The sequence below is a fragment of the Anticarsia gemmatalis genome, chromosome 3, assembly GCF_050436995.1.
Source record: "Anticarsia gemmatalis isolate Benzon Research Colony breed Stoneville strain chromosome 3, ilAntGemm2 primary, whole genome shotgun sequence".
Taxonomy (NCBI): Eukaryota; Metazoa; Arthropoda; class Insecta; order Lepidoptera; family Erebidae; genus Anticarsia; species Anticarsia gemmatalis.
In genome coordinates, this window is record NC_134747.1 from 9556087 (window position 1) to 9577720 (window position 21634).

At 36.5% G+C, this 21634-nt stretch overlaps 1 protein-coding gene across 1 annotated transcript in view; it reads right to left on the reverse strand.

Moving 5' to 3' along the window:
- The window catches only part of mid (midline), a 58307-nt gene extending 36877 nt beyond the window's left edge, over positions 1–21430 (reverse strand). Inside the window, exons 1-3 of the mRNA XM_076136353.1 lie at positions 20918–21430; positions 15972–16133; positions 14094–14256 (exon numbers count right to left, since the gene is read on the reverse strand). Of these exons, the coding sequence (XP_075992468.1) occupies positions 14094–14256; positions 15972–16133; positions 20918–21068 (476 nt within the window). The 5' untranslated portion in view covers positions 21069–21430. The remainder of the gene's footprint in view (positions 1–14093; positions 14257–15971; positions 16134–20917) is intronic.
- Between the last annotated feature and the right edge of the window lie 204 nt (positions 21431–21634).

The following is a 21634-nucleotide window of genomic DNA, read 5'->3' on the forward strand; positions in this document are numbered from 1 at the left end:
TGTTGAATAACATTAGAAACTAATAGTAAGTTATAGTTTTTTTGTACCATCTATAAAGAAATAACATCACTCAATTTGCCACCATAGGCTTTTAGCGATCGTTTATCATTTTTTACTAGAACGTACAAATTAAAAACTCGAAAGAGGTGTATATCTTTATCAATATTATTTAATAAAACATAAAATTTACACAGACTGGCCACTAAAAATGTTTAATGCGAACATTCAAACCCCTATCGAAAAATAAAACTGTAGCACCTTATCGCTACATCAGAAATCTTGTCAAAACGGTTAGTTAAGCGCGGGATCAGGCGACGAGTACAAAACGAGTGACATGTCGATGTCGAGGCGGACCGCCGCCGCGCCGCGAGCGACGAGCACCCGCCGCACCCGACAACACACACCACACACAAATCATCTTAAATGTCACACACTATAAGGTCTATTTTCCTGAACAGTGAAATAATTCAAATTTAAGAATACAATTTTCAAGTGACGATCAATTCGAATTCCTCGGGACACAGATCCGTCACCGATAAAACACTCCAACACCATTGGGTGACAAGTCAGTTGTGGACTTGTAATCCGGGAGATTAAAACGTCTCCATTAATAGTCCGATCTGACAAAGCACTCCGACGATTGATGAAACCGACTCGATTTTTTTAAATTGCTTCTTACACGCAGCTAATTGCTTTATATACCCACTAATACACCGTTAATTTTGCCATAATAGCGCTGACGGAGGCAAATTATGAATATTATATCTATAAATTCTTTTATCTTCGGACCGCTCCTCCATAATTTACAATCATAAAATAATAACCACGAGAGTTAAGCAGGTTTAATGAGGCATGAGCCAAAATTACCACGCTTTGTACAGCGCTACCAATGTAAGCGTAAACAGTCGTCTCAAATGGTCAAACGTTATGATGTAGATGTGCCTACCTATGTATGGTTACACATTTATTAACGCTATGTAGTGTTCCAGTCGAGTTGGCAACAAGGGTTGCTCACGAGGGAGTGAACTTAGGTGTGTTTATATTGTAGTGAGTCGCGTTGCGTGTGTGTGACAACAGTTACAAGAATGATTCGGATCTCGCATCCTGAGCGGCTTTATTTACGAACTCGGCTGCATACACAAATCTAGTTTCACGAAACCGCAGCCTGCTGTAGTACAGGGAGTACCTACGCATACCTAGTTATAGTGCTGTTGAGGATATGACCGGATTTGCGCACAAACTATCGTAAGTCACGCAACATCAAGACAATAAAAACTTATCAAGCCTCTTATAGCTAATTAGGCCTACGCTTATTGTTATTTATACGCTACACGATAGGCATTTACAAGTCAACGGTGTCACAGAGTTCATGACAGCACGAAAATGCTACAAATATATTCATAGACTCAGTCCATTAGCATTGTTGCATGTAATCAACGACACATACAACTTTATACGCATTTTTGAACCTTGACCTGGCTTTAAATATTGATATACAGTTTTCCGCCTAAGTGACGGTTTACAAATACTTAGAGTAAGTATCTGAACTGTGTGATTATTTAAGAGATAGTGTCATAGCGTGATCGGAGGCCGCGTTCGACGAGACAGCTTGCACCTGGACACACAGATCGGCGAACTAATTCGTCCTAATGTTAATATCAGTGGCGGGTCTCAGCGGCAGCATGTCAGCGTTCACCATTGACCAGTGTCTGCGTAACCCGACGCTACACCTGTCTCGATACGAAATAATTTTTATTTACAGAGCCCTCCGAAGATTATGAATATTTCGTTGTGCTATCGCACCCGACATCGGACCGCATATTATGTTACCTCGCAGAGTAACCTATGACGATCCATAATTTACGCGTTGGACGCTCCTTCGCTTTGTTAAAGGTTTTTTATTTTTTATATGACACCTTCCCTAGTAGTCGCCTTACAATGTTTGTTTGTAATTTTGTAAATTGAAACATAGAGATTAATAAAACAGAAAAGTTGTAAGTATGTTGAGAAATTGTAAACGATAGCCATTTGTATTATATTCTGAACAGAATACCCAACAAAGACATTCAATATTCATAAAATTGGATGTTTACTCGTGGTTTTATTATTATTGTGTGTGGTATTGGGATTATAATATGATGCAACTTCCTTTTTCAACAAGCTACGCTCAGCTTAAGCACATATTTTATTTGTAAACTGCAATCCACACTATTATTAATAAGTATTATAAATGCGAAAGTTAGTCTGTTTGCCTAACAGTACGTAGTAATGAAAAGTAAATAACATATGTAATGAACATTAAATTTAATATCCGCAAAGTAGAAAACATGATCGAAGTAGATCACTCGAATAGATAGATTTAGGCGTTTTCAGATCTCTTACAATTGGATGTTTATCTTGTATGTAAATAGGGGAACGAGTTAAATACAAGCAACTGCAACTCTTAGGCTATTTATTTACTTCATTACAAGGGAGACTTGTAACTACATATATGTTAAAATGTTGCAAAAAATTGCATAATGATGAGTTGTTCGCTCGAGTGGAGACCTGTATCGTGTGTAGTTAGTGCGCTCAGAAGGTACGTGCGAGTCATCAATCATGAGGCGAGCCGCCCTGTGACGAATGCCAAGCCAAACACCATTGTGACCAATGCCACCCACACGCAGAACAACCGTGGAATCTTGCTGTTCGCACTGACACACGTGACGTCACTACTTTTTCCCGTGTAACTATAGCGGTATAATACATTTAACTCGGAAAAAAAATATAAAATATTATATTTACAGACATTACTATAGACTATCTTAATAAAAAGACTGGAATTAATAAAATGCCTTGTATGTATTGATTTTAACGTTTTGTAGTCTTATTAAAGGTGGACCAATATATTCATTGCGAAATAGTGTATTGTGGGTTCACAAGCAGTCTTTTTTGATAGTCCGCGACAATACGTTTGTTTGTAATTAATGGTGCACCTTACTCAAAAGGGTCTTTCCTAGAACCACCTCCCCTGTAGAGAGCTACTATCGACCAGGTTGTAAATGGTCGATATTATCCATTCGATGTTTACCGCACACGATGAATAAATTTAAATTGCTTGAAGGTTTACACAACAAATGGCCCTGCCAATGAGAAAAAAGAGTAATACCGATTAGATCCGTTCTTTAAGCAAAACGCAGAACAAACACGCGGCAAAAAGTACCTACTATGTAAAAGAAAATCTAACTACTTTATCAATACGGTCAGTTGTATGATGATTATTTATTCACGCATTGGTTATATTTGCGGGAATGTAGGTACTTGGTACACCCACATTCAACTAGGCAGGCATATATTCATAACGTCCGATTTAATCGGCCACAGTTCACCTCGGGGAATGTATCGGCCGCATGTGCAATTAATTGGCTTATCGTGAGTTTATTGATTCGGTAAGGCGATCCGTTTTAATTACCGCCATCGCTCATTTGCCGCTGATTGGTTCCCAACATACCTTTCGATAGCACCAGCTCCTAATGAAACTCGACTAATTTCAGAAAAGCTCTCAAGTAAAACTATACCCACCCTGGGCAAATCTGGCCGACTGCGATGAATATTTTGTTCTAATTAACTACTGTTGTATTACAGTAAATTGATGATTATGATGAGAATGCAGACTATAAAGATAATAACCAAATTAACCATGTTTATTATTGGGATTCAGTTCCACAGATGGAACCTATTAAGAAATTGAATATAAAATACGCTGTATAGCAGAAGGTAGAGATGCGAGTTTAATATTCACGCTATTTATTACTTAACTCAGCCGTATTGTACTTAACAAGGAGGGACAGACGTTTGTTTAAAATTATCTTTTCTACTTTCTAGCTGAATGGTGTAAAAATACAGCTTAAGGCTATATCAGTTGTATAATTTTGTATCGTAAAAGGGGTAACAAATATAAAGTTGGTCGTTGAGCATATGTCGCGGCGCGTGGAGTCTGCTATTAGAGCTAATTGACAGTCCGTACACGAGCTCTCCGACTACTATATTTGTCACTTCCCCTCGACTAATAACATGTTACGCAGCTACAACTGAAAGAAACTTTGCAAAATAAATAAATACTTTAATTTTTGTTCCAAGTCTTTAAAATGCTGTGAAGCGGAATACTTAGCACTAATTTACGAATAATGAAGTTAAAACGTATTGAAAATTCTGAATAACGTAAATTAGTTCGTCGACTCGTGACAGTTTAAGACACATTTAACTTATAATTGACTTAAACAAAAAGGTAGTCACTGCTCATCAATAATATAATCAGATGCTCAGTGGTATTAGCCCTCGCGTCAAAATAATGCAGCAAACAAAGTTATCAATAATCACGATTCGGGTAATGGCCCGGGGCGGACGACGAGTTCCAGTACAACGGACTCATAATAAAGATATAATATCACTGGCGGCGTACTCTCCCGAGGGTGACGAATTGCTCGTACGATTAACTCTTAAACGACAAATAGAGGAACTCCCTTCCCGCAACTCTCCCGCTTGGGGGTAAACTAAGCCACGACTTCCGCTAATTATTCGGGGGAGCGGCTCCGGCAACATCGCTGTCCCCCTCGCACTCTGCGAGCCGATGCACATCTCCGCAAAAACTCTCTGAAAACCAAAATTTCCCTTCTCCCGACGGGCGGTCATATTTCTTCCCTCTCACTCCCATTAAACACGCCGTAAACGCTTTCCTTTTTTCACGCCCTCGCTCTAATAGAAAGGCAAATTACGAGCTTACGGGCGCGGACGGGTGGCGATGTACGAAACCGCCGCGACCGTGCCTCTTGCGTCCCGTTTTCACCCGTAGACGCTCATATTTCCATGCTCCTCGGGAAAACAGGGGTCGACTACGCTACGTGAACTTTCACGTCATATGTTTATACTCGTATCTATCATGATACCACAACACGACTCTCAATGTATACACGTCTTGTTTCTTTGATGCCGTTTCCAGAATTTACCAGGAGTATTTGTAAGCACTAGGAAACAAATATCTTGTGAAACAATTATTGATTCTGTATCTAAATAAGTGTAATGATTTTAAACAACAGTTTGTTGATTGACGCTTCCATACATAGTATACATCATACACATTACACATAACTTTGGATCTTCTTCTTACATTGATTTGTACTTAATAGATGTCTCGATAAAAAAGTTCTGTGATGTTCTCCACGAGGAATCCGTTCGGGTGTATCCAATTACCTAAAAGTGGCTTACTTTTTACGAATGCTCCTGACAGGACCCAAATAACTGGTGGCGCTATCTCATTTGAGGACTTGGCATTCTAAGCAGAGACATTTTATTTCGAACTATCAAGTTATTAGGCATTCTTAATACTTCTTGGTGAACATAATACTTCGAATAAAAGTTCACTCATTGTAAAGTGTTCACCCTTTAATATACAGAATTGTTTTGTAATAGTAAACTTTACTAGCTTCTGATGTTCTAACCACTACTTGTTCCACGTGAAAAGTTTTTTTTTAACGTTTTGCCGTTAACATACAAACTAGCAATAATAAGTAAAAAATATATTTGAGAACTCAATATACTCGGTGGTCGTTCACAGGTATCAGATATAAATCGGTGACAAATAAAGTTAAGATATCGAACAATCATACAGCAATAACAATTACGCTATGAAAGCATACAGCGTACCCCGAGTGAGTTGTTGTACCCTAATATAAACATGTCGCGACCGAGCTGATGACCAACTTGCGTGACGTCACACATACCACATTGTCCAAGCTACCCTTGCTACCCAGCACTCCCTCAAGTCTACATTAAGATCTTTTTTTATATTTCATAGGCTACTCCTTCAAGCTGAGTGAAAACATTTAATGGACCCGAATATTAGAGGCCAGTGTAAATGTAAATACAAATATAAGGTTATTTTAACGTTGTGGAGTCATTTAAATTACTGAAACTTTTAAACTTGTCTTTAGCTAAAAATATCCGACTTATAATCAACATTTAATTTCACTAACACAGCTTCTAGCTATATAAAACCTGTAGGCACTCTCTTGTACACTGTTGCGTATCGATATTTATATTCTGAATAACAAATCTAACAATCACCGTCGACAACCTTTATTTCCATGATTCGGTAATGAGCAGGTGCCGTCAGATTGTGGGTGTTGTGGGCTTGTTCATACAAATGGCAGTCATTTTCGAGTTATCGACTTAACACCGCCACGGAAATGGAAAATAATAACTTCATCGCAGGGCGGCGACACGTACGGATATAATTTGGGCACATTAGGCGTCATTTGTAGGAAAACTTATGCCACACTTCGAGGCCAAATCATTTTATACCGCTCTATTTTTACCCCTCTATTCATGAAACGCAATTTTATTCTCACAGAATATAGATACTGAATCAAGAAATTTTATAGAGTCAACTTTCCTGAAGTGAAAATTTTCTTAAATTGATTAATCAAACCCTTTTAGTAACATTACGGTTATGCATTAATGATTTAGTGACACTTATCCGATACGTGACTTAGGAAGCCTTTAAAATCTTAAGTAGCATCTGTGTAGTAATGACACCGAAACGTTGAAACCAACCCTTACTTCCGTGACATGAGCTACGATTACGTTTTTGTTACATCGACGCGTTCGCCCACCCTGAATCCACATAAAAATAATTTATTCCTACCGAGGGGTAGCCGTGAAAATTTAACGCTCTACTTGAAAAAACTAACACCACATGACGATTTTGAATTCGACTGCTATCCTTTACTCTCTAAAAATGTGTAAAAGAGACAAGGAACTTCTCTATTTTTTAGCTTACAGCCTGAAGCGTTGATTATGATTTCAAAGTTCACGGTGCAACTGGCGCATAAATCAAAGAGCTTCCTTATGTCGAGTGGTGATCGACTCTATTTTAACGACCTCATTTAGTTACTAACTAACTAGACAGATGACACTGACTATCGATGACTCGTTTCCATTGCTATTGCAAATAAAATAAACTCTTTATTATATCAATCAAGTTGTCTTCAGAATTAAACAACATTTTCTTCCTTGTTACTCGACTTTTTTATAAATAAGACACAAATAATCACATGTCGATGTGATTCAATCAGGTAGGTGTCACTAGTAAGCGTTAACAAGGCCCACGTTACTGTAAGTAATGCCTTCTAAGCAACCAAAAAGAGCGCAGTCGGTTGCAGAGTATTTCAATGAGGTCGCTATGGCAGTGGTAACGAGAAGCGGGTCGGGGGTCGCAGTCGCGGTCGCCGATGGCTCACAATGGCTCGTTTGGAGGCACAATGCCGCCCCCTCGCGGCCCACTTCATTACGCGTGTATTGTGCCACACACAGGCACGCGCACCTAGACCTGTGTGACTCCTGTGACCCACCATCGCCGGTGGCCTGCCAAGCCAATCCACATTAACAACGCCTTTTGTTTATAGCACTGAAATAATAGCATTCATACAGCTACCTGCCTTAAAATAACAATATGGTTAAATTTCTTTATCATTGAGTTGGTTTTTGAAAAAAAAAGATATTATTCCTTAGTCCAACTATTTTATAACAGTTCAATCTGAATAATAAATCCACGCATTAATTCATAACGAAGCTTCTGGCGTTACGTCGATTTTAATAAGCGAATTAAAGCAATCAATCATAATGAATCGACGCGCAATACGCTATACCGACGGAATATTAAATCATTATCTATTTAAGCATCGAGTGTTCGGCTAATAATAGACAAGATAATATCTCATTGAGCGGAGTGAGTGGAATGGCAATGCGCGCGCGATTGAAGGCATCACAATGGGCGTAGGAGTAAAACCAACACGCGCCCGCGCCCGCGCACACCGCACAGGCGTACAATACCGATATCACAATGGAGGGCTAATTGTGCGTCGACAGCCAGATACCACCTCATTGTTACTAACGCTGAGACTGAGACTCGATGTTGTTATTATGTTGAACTAGTTTTTAGGTCGCTTCCGTGCAATCAAACGTGCTTTCCAAATACAAAACACCTCTATTGACCTCTGGCTACGTTAATCGACGCGTAAAATTAACTTCGAAATTCGATTATGAGGGTTCAGTCGAAATCTCACATCAAGAACATCTTCAATGTAACGTCAACGAGCCGTGAGATGAATGATGATTACTCTCTATGAGATTCCCGAAATCGCCGGCCGTTGTCCATGATTACGTAATCAATCTCCGTCGGTGTCTGCCGTCGGCCTTTCATCGACCTGCGCGGGCGCATCACTCTTACCTGTATTCAAGCGCTTTTTACACCTTTTTTCGTAATTATTTAAACTCGCTATTATGTTTTAGGCGTTAATGCCTGTTAAATGACCACCCTTTTAATGATGTTGCTCTCGGCTCGATCTCGTTTTAAGTAACGTACTTGAGAATATCATCAAATCGACTTATAAGGTGAGAATGATGATAAAAAATTACCGTTTTCGTCGAAATACTTAAATGCATTCATTCTTGTAGAATCTACTATACCGGGAACGAGTGTTCACTTGTTAAGGAATAAATAAAGAAATGTGAGTGGCAACGTTTAAACACTGGTACCTATATGTACCTACATGGCAGTACAGTGTTAAGTGTACTGCGCAGACGCGCACAGTAGCTGACAGTTCACAGCGGCGCGAATCGCGAGGTGCGTGGGCGAATGCTCATTGTGCGCACATCTCATTTTCTCGCATTGAAATCACTGCAACCAGTAGCTAATACTTTCAACATTAATCATTGAGAAATTGCAATATTCTCACTAAGTTACCTTTGGTATTCACATTTAGGAGATCATTTAATAAGAGGTACTAAGAAGAAACAATATTATACAGTAGTAGTAGAGCCTATGATGTATAGTGTATGGTAGCTACATATATATAATCCATTATAGCAAACGAAATCAAATTTTAAAAAACTGAGTTCATCTAACGCAACTCCGAAAAGAAATTAAACCTACAAAGAATAATATATTATTCTGAGCATGGGTTCAATTAAAAAAAAGCGTGTGATGAACATAATTGCGTTTTATTGCAACGCGTTGGCAGCGCGACTTGATCGAGCTATCGATCGAGACGCGTGCAGACCACATGTGCAGGCACCGCCGGTTTACCAATTAGGTTCAAACTACAAGCTACGTTGATAAAGTACGACTAGTTTACGTGCTAACTACAAATTTAATATCGTCTTCATTGGCTGACTCTTAATTAAGTTCTAGTTAGTAGCATAATAAAAGTTATTAGGACAACATACCATTTCAAGCAACCACCCCAGTAACCTTTAATACGGAGCATTTTTATTTACAGAATAAACTCACGCATTTTTTTAAGGAAGTGCGTGTCTATATATATTCGAATAATTAAAAATATATCTAATGAAAGTGAGAATATAAAACTATATTTTAATCGTTATAACGGCAGTCATAAACAATAACCCGCGGACGTTGAACTCTTTTCAACGTGGATTACAGGAGAGTTCGCGAACGTGTCAAATTGAAAGGTGCATTAGTGCAAAATAACATGTAGCCACGAAAATTTCAATTAAGTTTAATGCACATGTCGGCGCGGCGCAGGTCCCCGCCACCCGCGCCCTACAACCACGTACTCGATTTATTAAAAACGATTACGAAGCGAGCTAACCCGATGCGCGATTGACTTTGCACTTGCTTTATCGTTGCCGATACATTTGATCCCCTAAATTATGATAACGATATCCCCATCCGCAGCTTTATTGTAGTAAAACAGGTGATGTAATGTTCGTTTTATTTAAATGGGCTCAAGATGAATGATGGTATTTACGGTCGCGGAAAATAAAATATTTCATAATAAAATGCGGTCTTGTCAATCGTAAATGTCTTTTTATGTGATAAGAAACTTAATTGGCAGTAGTTTAATTTTATATTTGAAATAGTCCATGCTGGTAAATAAAATTTTCCCTGCTGTAATTATGGTATAACTACAAATATTTTCGTCCTAGGCAATGTGTGCCGACATTTTTTTTATTCTAACCGCTTAGGAAAAATATATTTTTACTTGATAAAGACATAAAACGGATAGAATCTCGAGCTATGTATATCAAATGCCGAATATAAGATCGATATCTTCAACATTAGCCCGCCGAGCCTTATAATTTCCAGTTGAATAAGTCTTTAATTTGTCTGAAAGTAGTCACCTGTTGGGGGCTACCCCAGCAAAAACTGTATTATAACCACTCATAATCAACAATAATCATTGACTACAATAACTGTCAAAACGGCACTAAATATTGTTTGTTAAATGCCATAAGTTTTGTATTTTTTTCAACGGTCCACACCTTTGGAGCCGCACAAAGGAGTAGGTGCTGATCAAAAGGTGTGCCAGGTGCTAAAGGTTAACTGACGTTAATATGCTGCATACTTAATATTCAAGCAAATATTGTGTACTTCAGTATGTTTTAGATTAAATATGTTTTATTCACTTACACTTACATTAAACATAGCAGGTTTGACGTGAATACAAAATAGTTTTACGCCAGCATCAATTGAATATTTAAATTTTCAAAATATTATTTAATATTTTACCCTTTCGTAACATTTATCTATGTGGGAGAAAATCTGTTTACTTAAAATAGAAGATATGTCTGAAATCATAAGGTACAAATGTATTATCAGTTTTACTATAGAATGAGATATCAGGGGTAAAAAACTGCAACTGGCATTTAGATTAATCAATTCAGGTCATGATAGTTAGAGTCAATAGAAAACATTATTCGCCCTGGTTTAGACACGCACATATTTTAAGCATAACCGTCACGTCCGCCGACACCGTTGCCCGGTGGATAGGTAATTGTCGATGTATTAAAAGCCGATAAAAACTATTAATACGACGGGTGATCACTCATATTGCGGATACAGGTAATTTACGTAGTACGACGCAGTGTAAGTAGAAGACGCGCCTCCTTGCTATTCGCCTCAGCTCGAGCATGCAAATAATGCCATTCTTAATTCATTGCTGTGTAATAAATAAGTAACCTGTATTAACTAAATCATATCATTATCATTTATTATTTGTTATCGTTTACTATCATTTATCTTACGTACAAAATATAATCATGTGGAAAAACATGTGATGATACGGTTTCCAACTGAACAAGCATAGAGCTAATGAGAATGTATTTATTTCTAAGCAGAGCGTTGTCTGCACATTTTTAATTTCGCGGTAGAGCGGTCAGACGTTGCAATTTCAACACTGTTTTATTGTATAGGTTCACCGATGACTTACGACGTTCAAGTCAACCGCGACAGATATTGCAATAACGTTGTTAACGTATAAACAGTCAGACATAAAAAGGCCATGTTATGACCTAACGTTCAAATATTTTGGATAAACTCATTGTCAGGAGAGGTCCGGTGAACATAAATTGTGTACCAGTTAGGTCCCCCTAACAAAGTCCACTCGGCAGTAAAGTGGCCGCTTGTAAATCAAAACGACGAATCGAAAAAATGAAAAAAGTAAATAAATCGAGACAGAGCGACGTTTCTCGTAAGCCACGCAAAGCTAGTGATGCGCCACTTACTTGTGTGAAACATTATCGATAAAATATATTATGCCTCGAGCCGTATTAAATATCTTAAATATGAAACATAAGTACCTTACGTGTATAAAAACGAGCAAGTTATAAAAATATCCTCTATTTTAACAAGTTTGCTAGTCATATTAAAAATAATATAGAAGCTATCCAAGAATAAGATATTAATATTATGTTAAAATACTGTATCCATATTCAGTTACATAAAACATTACATTCAAAGCTTGTGATATTTAATGGAATTAGAAAAAACCTAATAATATAGTAAGATATTTGGTGGTCCCGGACGGATCGTATCGATGTAGAAGGGAACGGATTGTGCATCGCAATAAAAAAAGATAAAGCGTATTACGGGATGTCCGGAGATAAGGGCCATTTTATGTTTTCATATTAAGTTTGACATAAAAATGAACGCAGTAACACATTTTACTGGTATTGGTCGCCTTTGTTAGTGTTATATTCATCGTGGAACACTGTCTTGCCACTGAATCACTTATATCCTAAAGCATTTATTTGATGAAATTTTAAATCAAAGACATTAGAATATTTTTAAAGCATAGTAAGAAATGACTTTTTTTTCATTTAGAATTCCGATTTAACAAAATATAGCGTATATGAAAGTATCTACGTAATAATAAAAAGCATAAAATGAAGATAAAAGAAGTAGAAAATATTGCAGACAGTGGCGATGAAATTAATAGAGAAGGCATTGTAAAGCAATTTGAAAACACGCTTCGCCACCCTCCCCTTGTAAAATTTGTCCCTGATATTCCGTTTTGATTGGACCAGTTGATTTATCTCTTGTTTAAGAGTATATGTTAGGATTAATCATTTTTGATACTTGATAAAAAATAAGTCATTTTTCTATATGATAAAAAAGCTAATTTGACTAAACTAAACCACATTACCAAAAAAATAAAAGGGAACTATGCGTCAAATTAAGATTTATTCTAAAGCATTTTTGAAAATTCTTAATCCTTCAAGTACGTTGTTCGCTTTAATACTGTTTACAGATTTTAAAAATACATATATTGTTTATCAGTTTTGACACAATTGTTAACCTTTCTTGATAAAAATTTAATTTGTTACTTTCAAGAAGTTAATGTAATATTGATTGGACTAGTTACTTTTATTTTAAAACCCAAATGTTTAATTTAGATGTCAGCTTCAAGTATCAAAATTCAGTGATCACGTGTATTGTGCACGTTGTGTGTGTTACAATAGGATCCTTTCCCCGGAGATTGAAACGCTCTCCGGGCTACTGCCGGCTACAGTGATTTAGACTAACTGCACTTGTTGCGATACGGGGGACCCACCCTATTGCAGATAACATATGACAAGCGGCTAATACGAGGATTATACTCATTCGGTACACTTGTTCCGACAAGTTATTTCAGTGTAACTACGCTACAGAGCCAAGACAACCTACCGTCAACTAATAGCACAAAATTACAGTTATTCGCCTTTATTTACTAGGCAGAATTCTCATTTTATCATGCACTGCTGAAAAAGACGCAACGTCATGGCATTATGATATTTTGCTGCAATCTGGAGGTAGTGGATTTTAGATTAACTTGACACGGTATACTTTTAGTTTTATTTAAGTATTAAGTATCGTGTAATCTAAACGGGGATACATTTTTGTCGCGTCAATATGGCACGCGCGCCTCTCGGGAGAGCAGTATGTCAGAGCGCGACAGTGTTCCCGGGGCGACCGGAGCACGGAGTACACAATGCCAATTTTCCGCTCACCGCCACCGACTACGCAATTATTTAGATAAACCTCTCGGCGTGACTATAAAAACATCTTCCCCTCCCCCACGCAACGCTGTTTGTTGTCTTTGGGGCTTTGTGAATTTATAGCCCAGCATTACGCCGACGGTTAGGAAAAAATGTACTTTTAATTTATCTCGTTAAAGGGTTGAAGGACGGCCGGGTTCGCGAAGTAATTATTCCGGAATTGGCCACTTTAGCTGATGAATCCATTCCGTTGTACCCTTTATTGGGGGGTGATTGTGGAGTGAATTAATTTGTTTTTGACTCCAATTTCAACGGAGTGAAAGATTACATTATACCAATGAGTGAAGCGATTAAATAATTAAGATGAGAAATCTGTTTTCTTAATGTCTTGTTTTACAGTTTTTGGGTGTGAACAGAAAACGTAAGATCAGTAGTTATTAACTTTAAACACAATAAAGAAGAGTAGCTCAGTGACATCTATTTCTATCTTTGTTCGGGTTCCCTAAATATAATAATGCTTGAAACTTTATGTGACTTTTATTGTAGCAACTGTTTGAACTCGAATGGAGTTAGAGTCTCTACGTCTAAGTAAGAAGTCTACATAAAGGTGATTAAAGTCTTTGCAGAAGCATTTCAAGCCATTAATGCTACTTTTTGATCATTATTGATTGCCTTTCATTAACGCAGTGTACCTATCAAAGAGATTATGATAATACCTACGTTAACAATATACTAATGTACCGTAAGCTGTACAAAATGTACTCAATTCGTCTTACCTGCCACTTTTAGTGATGATCATCTCAGTGCCGAGGTCGTGGAACTTGTCCCACAGCTCCTTGGTCTCCAGCTGGCAGTCGACCGAGAGCAACTCCTCGCAGTTGCACGAGGTGGCCGGGGGCAGCGGCCGCGCGGGCGACGGTGTGTCCCGCTCACCTAGTTCTGTACATTACATACAAGTGAGTTATAATCCGGTATATAAATAGAAATAACGCGATCATGCTTTATCGACTTAACTTTAGTTTGCTAGTAGTTACTTGTAACTTGCAACCACGGCTAATGCTACTTGGCCGAAACGTCAAGAAAACCAAGATAAATATTGCACAATCTCCGTGTGATATCGAAAATTTAAAAGTACTGATACAAGTATCAATAGGTTTAACTCGAACAAACAAACTTTTCAACTTTAGTAAAATGTAACATGTGTATTTGCGAAAAAAAAATAGCCCTGAATCAGCTTCTTTAGTTTGATTAACACCGTAATAACAATAAATAACTTAATTAATGCAGTTTGCACAATTATAATAACGACGTCAATTCAAACCTTACCTACAAGGAAAACCTGTGGCTACATTATACTTAGTTTTCTACACGCATTAAATCACGCTACTTACTTTGCTAGAAGTGTGAGAACCGAATTGTAGTATGAGAAAGTTTGTTTATAACATTAATAACACTTGTCTAATAACACCTTCAATTACTTTTTGTTGTGGGCACAGCAATGGCGTGGAGCTGCAGTAAATTGCTGTCGGTTTTTTCATAGACATCACATTAGTTATAGAACACACAACAAAATCTAATATTAAAACAGTTCCGACTGTATATTGATTTCAAACTGTTTAATCTCTATTTTATTGAGAAGGTATATATATTAAATTAAATGTTTTATTGTTGCGTGACTCAGAGACAATATAATTTTAAATTCGAATAGATCAACTACTAGTGTCTACTGGTTGTTTTATAATTTCATTGATTCTGATTTCTATAGAAAAATCGCGAAGTTAGGTGTGTTTTACGCTGACGTCATAATCTTTTTACAGAACGATTAATTAAATACTTTTTCACATTTCTATAGAGTACATCTCACACACTCAGATAAAAGTGAAAAAAAACTTAACATTTATTTTTAAACAGGAAACAATACTAGAGCTTTTACTCGACGTCGTAAAGGCGCAAGTTGTTAATCATTTCAATACGATCATTACGCACTGGCCTCTCTTTCAATGATCAATGAACATGAGCCGAGTAACATTACAAGCGAAGTTTATAAGCCTCTTGTTTTCTCCGAACATGTTTTACACTTTAACTAACATAATATTGACACAAACTTACGGTTTTCATAACAATGGCGCACAGGTTTGAAAATAAACCTTGAATTTTAATATTTGTAAAAATAATTTACACGTGGTTTCAGCGGTGTATTTCTATGCATATAAACCTGTCAGCTAAATACAGTAGTAACTTATTTTAAATTCAGCAAAAAAAATTGCGGTTCCGTTCAAGGTATGTGATTACAATCAATTTAAAATTGCTTATTAACTAACTTTAATTTGTAATCATTATTAGGCTAACCAACAGATCGATTTTATTTTAGGTATCAAAATAATAAGTTCTTAACTAAGAAACTGTACGAGTTTGTAAGTTTTTTCTCAGATCCAATCTGAGAAAAAACTAACAATCTCGATAGTCGATAACTATCATATTATGCCTAAGTTTTTTTTCAGAAATTATGGCACGAGTTACTTTAGAAAATTCTAAGACAAACATACTTCGTTCAGAAGAAGTTCCAAAACAAATAAAATAATGGTAGGAAACACCCGAAAAATCGTGCGAAGTTTAGTTTTCGTTGAATTTAAAGTGAGTTCATAGAAACTAACCTGAGGAAGGTGCAGGCGAGGGCGCCGCGTTGTCTGACGCGTCTCTCTCGCCGTCAGAGCATTGCTCTACATCGACCTCTACATCTTCATCGGGCAATGGCGACCGACAGCTGGACGCTGGCGAGCTGAGCGACGCCGGCGAGCTCTGGCGCGACACCGACCCTGACAAACAGAAAAAGGATTCTAAAACTATGCTACATGACACTATAAGACTATAATATCCTATACATGTGGTCATGTAGCTACTCATCCAATAGTAAAGAATAAATTAATATACTCATAATAATATGTCGATAATACACCAGCCGTAATGCAATAAACGCCTGTTAGTAATGACTATGTTCAATATTTATTTTTTATAAAAAAATATAAAGCAATTACCAACCGTTCAAAACAATGTGAAGATTCTTCATTTCAAATTATATTAAATTTCTCAATTCTAAATATAATAATTTAATAAATTTTCAGTTAAATAAATTCAACAAAATAAAAACGTCTAAATAATTAAGAAAAAATATGCGCCTAAATTCATTTAAAAAAAGAATAACTGTTTAAAGCACATTAGTGGAATACGGCCAGTGCGTTTATCCGCAGAGGTTTTAAAACGCCATTAAAATAATAAAACCTTTTGTCTCTTATAATATATGTATTTTGATTATAGTCGATTTTTACTAGCTGCTAATGCAATTATAAATATTCTTTACAATTAAAAGACTTAAGTAGTTACTACTATACTGTAGTTATTGCAGAAATTAAAAGTAATGTATACGGCCGCACATAAAATAAATATGTTTTATGGAAAAAAAGTTGGAGTAAGTTATTTTTCGTAATTTAAAACAATTTCTCTACAATTAAAAAGCAATAAACTGAAACTGGGCGGTCGACCGTTATCTGACTTAAACAAAAAAGCTTTTACGTTATTTCATTTTAAACTTGTAATTTGCAACTAAAATAACGCCATAAAGTTTTCGCTTCTCTCTTACTTTTTTAAACGGCCAAGATTATTTTGTGCTGCAGAGCCTCAGAACCTAATTTATAATCAATATCTTTTTAATTGAGAGCTGTTTACAGATAAGATAAAAGGACATTACGAATTGAGACAACATTTATTTAGTCTTTAATACAAAGAGCCGCCAAATTGGGACGTAAACATACAATATATTTTAAACCATGATTCTTTTGTCCAAAAATCAATCTAGCTAATTGTAATTCCGAAAGATCGTGAATCAATTCACAAATCAAAAATAATGGAATGTTACTTAAAACGATATAACCTTACTGGTTTATGCGTTTTCCCGTAATAAAAATATTACCTCAAATCTGTTCGTGTCGAATACCTACATAATTTTAATATTCACAGTTGCGGTAATATCCTGCGCTTTTTCACATTACGATCTAAAAACCAGTTACAAGTTCCTCGAATGATTTCAAAACAAACTACGGTGTGAAACGTCTGTCCGTATTCCGCTGGACTGCCATCACTTGCGTGATAATGTGTTTTTCTTCCTTATTAAAAATTGTTAGGAAGAAGGAAATATCTTGTTCTTGTATAATCTATAAGCATATACGTAATTAATAAAATGTATGTATATTTATGTAATTAAAATAAGTTTTTACACGATTGTTCTTGCGAAGACTACGCAAATGGTAAGTGGAGATTCAGATAGAGTTATTTTATATAGCGATTTAAAGTACATACATTTAACTTGATTTATTTCAGTTAAGACTTGATACAATTTGTTATTTTTTAAAACAAAACTATGACGTCGACGGAATATAAATCAGTCATAGAAAAAGATAGATTTTGATGAGATTTGAACATACATTAACAAAAAAAGTAAATCTTCTGCTAGACTAACGATTTCTTTCGAGATTTTCTATGCATCAAAGTAGGAGAAGAAATAAATATGTCTTAAAAAAACATATTTAGTTAATCATGTTTAAACCAATTAGACAAAATTTTATTTCACCTTAAACTTTAAAAGTTATTACTAGCCTTATCTGATTAGGAAAAAGGAACTGCCCGACTAATTGGCACTTTTGGAAATATAATCCGTGACTCTACTTACTTACTATTTCAAGTTCAGCCGCCTTTGCTTATATTAACAGTTCTAAGTAGCCATATTATTATTTTATTTTGACTTTATGCTTAATTAAGTGTCGATAAGAACTGTACCACTTACACGTTGGAGGTATTCTAGCAATTTCTACTAAGTGTAAAGTAAGCTATTTTATAGGAATACCTTAGTTTTAGTGGCGGTGAGCACGCTTTGAAAGGCCTAGAGTTACTTGCTTAAAGAACATTGGTAAATTATATTAATGAAGTTGTAGTAACTACAATAAATCGAAGGCTTCTGATTCATTGTGCCTGGTTTTAAAGCTAAATATGCCATCAATACCTACACCGTCTCACTGAATTATTAAACCTTCTGAAACTTACTATCTTTTTTTACTTTAAAGTCTCTTCGTACTTTGTTCTAGTCTGTTTCAAAGACTGGAATAGATTTATTAAGCTTCATAAATACGTATAATTATAAATTAAATAGCTAATAGCAAGTTACTAACTTCCTCCTCGTTAATCTTGTAACAATATGATCGGTAAATAATAAAGATGAAACAGGCAGATTACAGACCCTTGTCTAAAAAATTGCTAAGAACCCCTATTACAAGCATTATTTAGATTGATGGACAGATAGTCGAACATGAGCTGTGTTAGACACAAGAAGTTGTACAGACCACTATAGTAAAACGATATAGAAGAGAGTCTTATATGCAAGGTTCGCGGCTAGTATAGATACACAAAATTTAGAACACTGATGTTCTAAATTTTGTGTATCTATACTAGCCTAGCTAGAGTATATACTACCTACAGGCTTATGCAACTGATAGTGGGCGGTGTGATACAGCTACTGTGTCTTAGAAATACACAGAACTATGAATAATTAATAAAAACAACCCATTAATGTCCCACTGCTAGACAAGTCTCTCCTCTCGGAGTGAGGGAGGGGATCAGGCCTTGAGACCTATGGATTATAATATAAATAATAACGCATGCAAAGGTTTTCCGTAAAGTTGTTGAACTATAACAATCCTGGGTAAACGCTAAGGTGAACACATTATGCCTTTGTGTAGATTTATGTGAAAATAAAAATAATAATGGTAATATTTGTGTCGAGTTGCGTGTCCCAGTGTGGTGGTTGTGTTAGGGCGCTGTCGGCCGATGTCGGCCGCGTTCGGTTCCACACAATTAATCTGAAATAACGAACTGACCCGTAACACGACGCCTGCGCATGCCTCCACAACACCAATTAGCATTAAACCCTTTTTTAAACATGGACCTGGCTTTATAGGTTTTGAGCTAATGTTCGTTTGTGAGTGTCGCGTTCGACGAGCTGTAAATGCTTGAGTAATTGCTGTTGATATTATTATTCGAAAACTAGTTCTATTTTATGTGTACAATTTTGTATTGGATTTAGTAATTCTATATTAGAGACGTATTAGAGACTCCTCAATGCTAATTAGATAAATTTATGACAAAATTACGCAAGTATTCGATCATTACATTACTTAACGTCCACTAGATGACTGAAAATGATTAACATGGTGATCTTTTTATCTTTGCCCGCTAATGGAGCATATAAAGACTTTCATAATAAAAATAGAATTCCTTTTACTACTGATCGCAATGTCTAGTGTTCAATTCCCGGATCCAGCAAGTTGTTTTTGATTAATTTATACTTAATTTTATTAGATTGTTTTAAAAGCCCGAAGTTTTGTAACCTGTCCTGTAATGGCAATAGCCCCCGTTTACTAGGCACTAACATTGTAAACAGCGAAACGCGGGTGTATTTCATACACCTCTGCCTATACAATTGGGTTTAAAAGGCGTGATGTTACGGACTTATGTTATAAAACGAATGTAAATAAAAGCGCGGAATTTTTCATGTAAGAGACTATTCAAAACTGTTTATTCCAATTGGAAGAAGCGACTTACCCGAGTCTCATTTATTTACTACGCGTAATGGCGTTTAAATAATACCTACCAAGGTAGGTATGAAAAAATGAAGTACCGACCTAAAATTACGTACTATTAAGAAATTTTGTTTATCATACAGGCTTATCTGTAGGTAGGTAAGATTTTAAAGAAATGGGTTGATTTACAAATTACAAGCGGGAGAAATGAATTCTTACGTATATTTTAATAATTATAATTTTCCAACCAGCCAAACTAACAAACGCTAATAAAACATAAGAACACATTTTGAGTAGGTAACTTATTTATACCTACAATAACAATTTTCTTTTAAATTGACTCCTACTATAATAATACAATAACGGATTATAACCTCCTGTAAATTCGTATTGAAGCCTTCCAACAACTTTGAATTTGCGTCATGAAAATACACTACTAAAATTTTTCTCACAAAATGATTTTCATAAAATGAAAGCGAATAAGTACGCATACATTTACTCTACTATAAAATTACGCGCTCTACTAAAACTAAACCATTCCGATGTTAGTTTTTATGACTCTATCTCTACATCTCATAAAAAATAGATAGATCCCTTTAAAGATCACTCACTTGTCCGACTGTCCGTCCGTCTGTGACAGCCGTTTAATTAACATTTAATTTTACACGCTTTTCACTGTCGCACCTTTGACTGAAGCTATAAATACTTTATCTAATTAAATATTTACTTTCAAAGAGTCTAAGGAAGAAATTAATTAATGAAACACTGTTAAATAACTAGCATATTTGCAGATCTTGATAGAAACACTTACACAATATTTGCTTATTAAGCCGTGACTCTACATTACCACTAGCGGATAATCAACAAAATACTTGAAGGTAATGCTATTTATTGTTTAAAATGAATATAGCCTGCTATTATAACAAATGCTTAATAAGAGAATGTAATAAATATATTAATTAGGCCTAATATACCGGTGAGTGGCGGTGATCTTGCGACGGGGCTGCGCGGCTCCGCGGCGCGGGCCATGATCGCCGCGATGGAGAAGTCCGTGGCCCTCGTCTTGCTCTCCTCGGCCACCATCCTGTCCCGGGCGGGCCAGCACTCCGCGCTCTCCACATCCATCAAACGACCCTCAGTACCTCAGTCCACACAAACCACCCGACATCTCACCGACTACGTCCAAAACATTGTTTCCGTTTATGCATTTTAAAACACCGATTACAAAACTGACGCCGTTATAAAATATTACGCATTTCAAATTGGTCTTAATGAAAACGAGCACTTTCAAAAATTGTAACGCTTATTGCACAGTAACGAATCAATTACCAGTGGTGGCTAACGTTAAACGCGTATTTAAATAGCAGTTGATAGAGTCCGTGGTACGCAGGCGAAAGCGGTACGGCGGCTGAGCGCGGACTGAGCGCGCGGGAGCGGCGGCGCGCGGGGCGGGGCGGGCGGGCGTGCCGCCTCCCCAGACCAACCACTGGCCGCTCTACCCGCTGTCACACATACCTCCCCTCCTCTATACCCCTCTACCCCCTACGCTAAGCTTTTCAATAACAATAAAAATAATAATACTAATTCATATCTTATTCCATATTTGTTCAACGCCATTGTGACTCTACACCGATAGGTGAAATAAATTTCTCTTTTTATAGTCGACTATCAATCAATAAAAAGTTAATTAC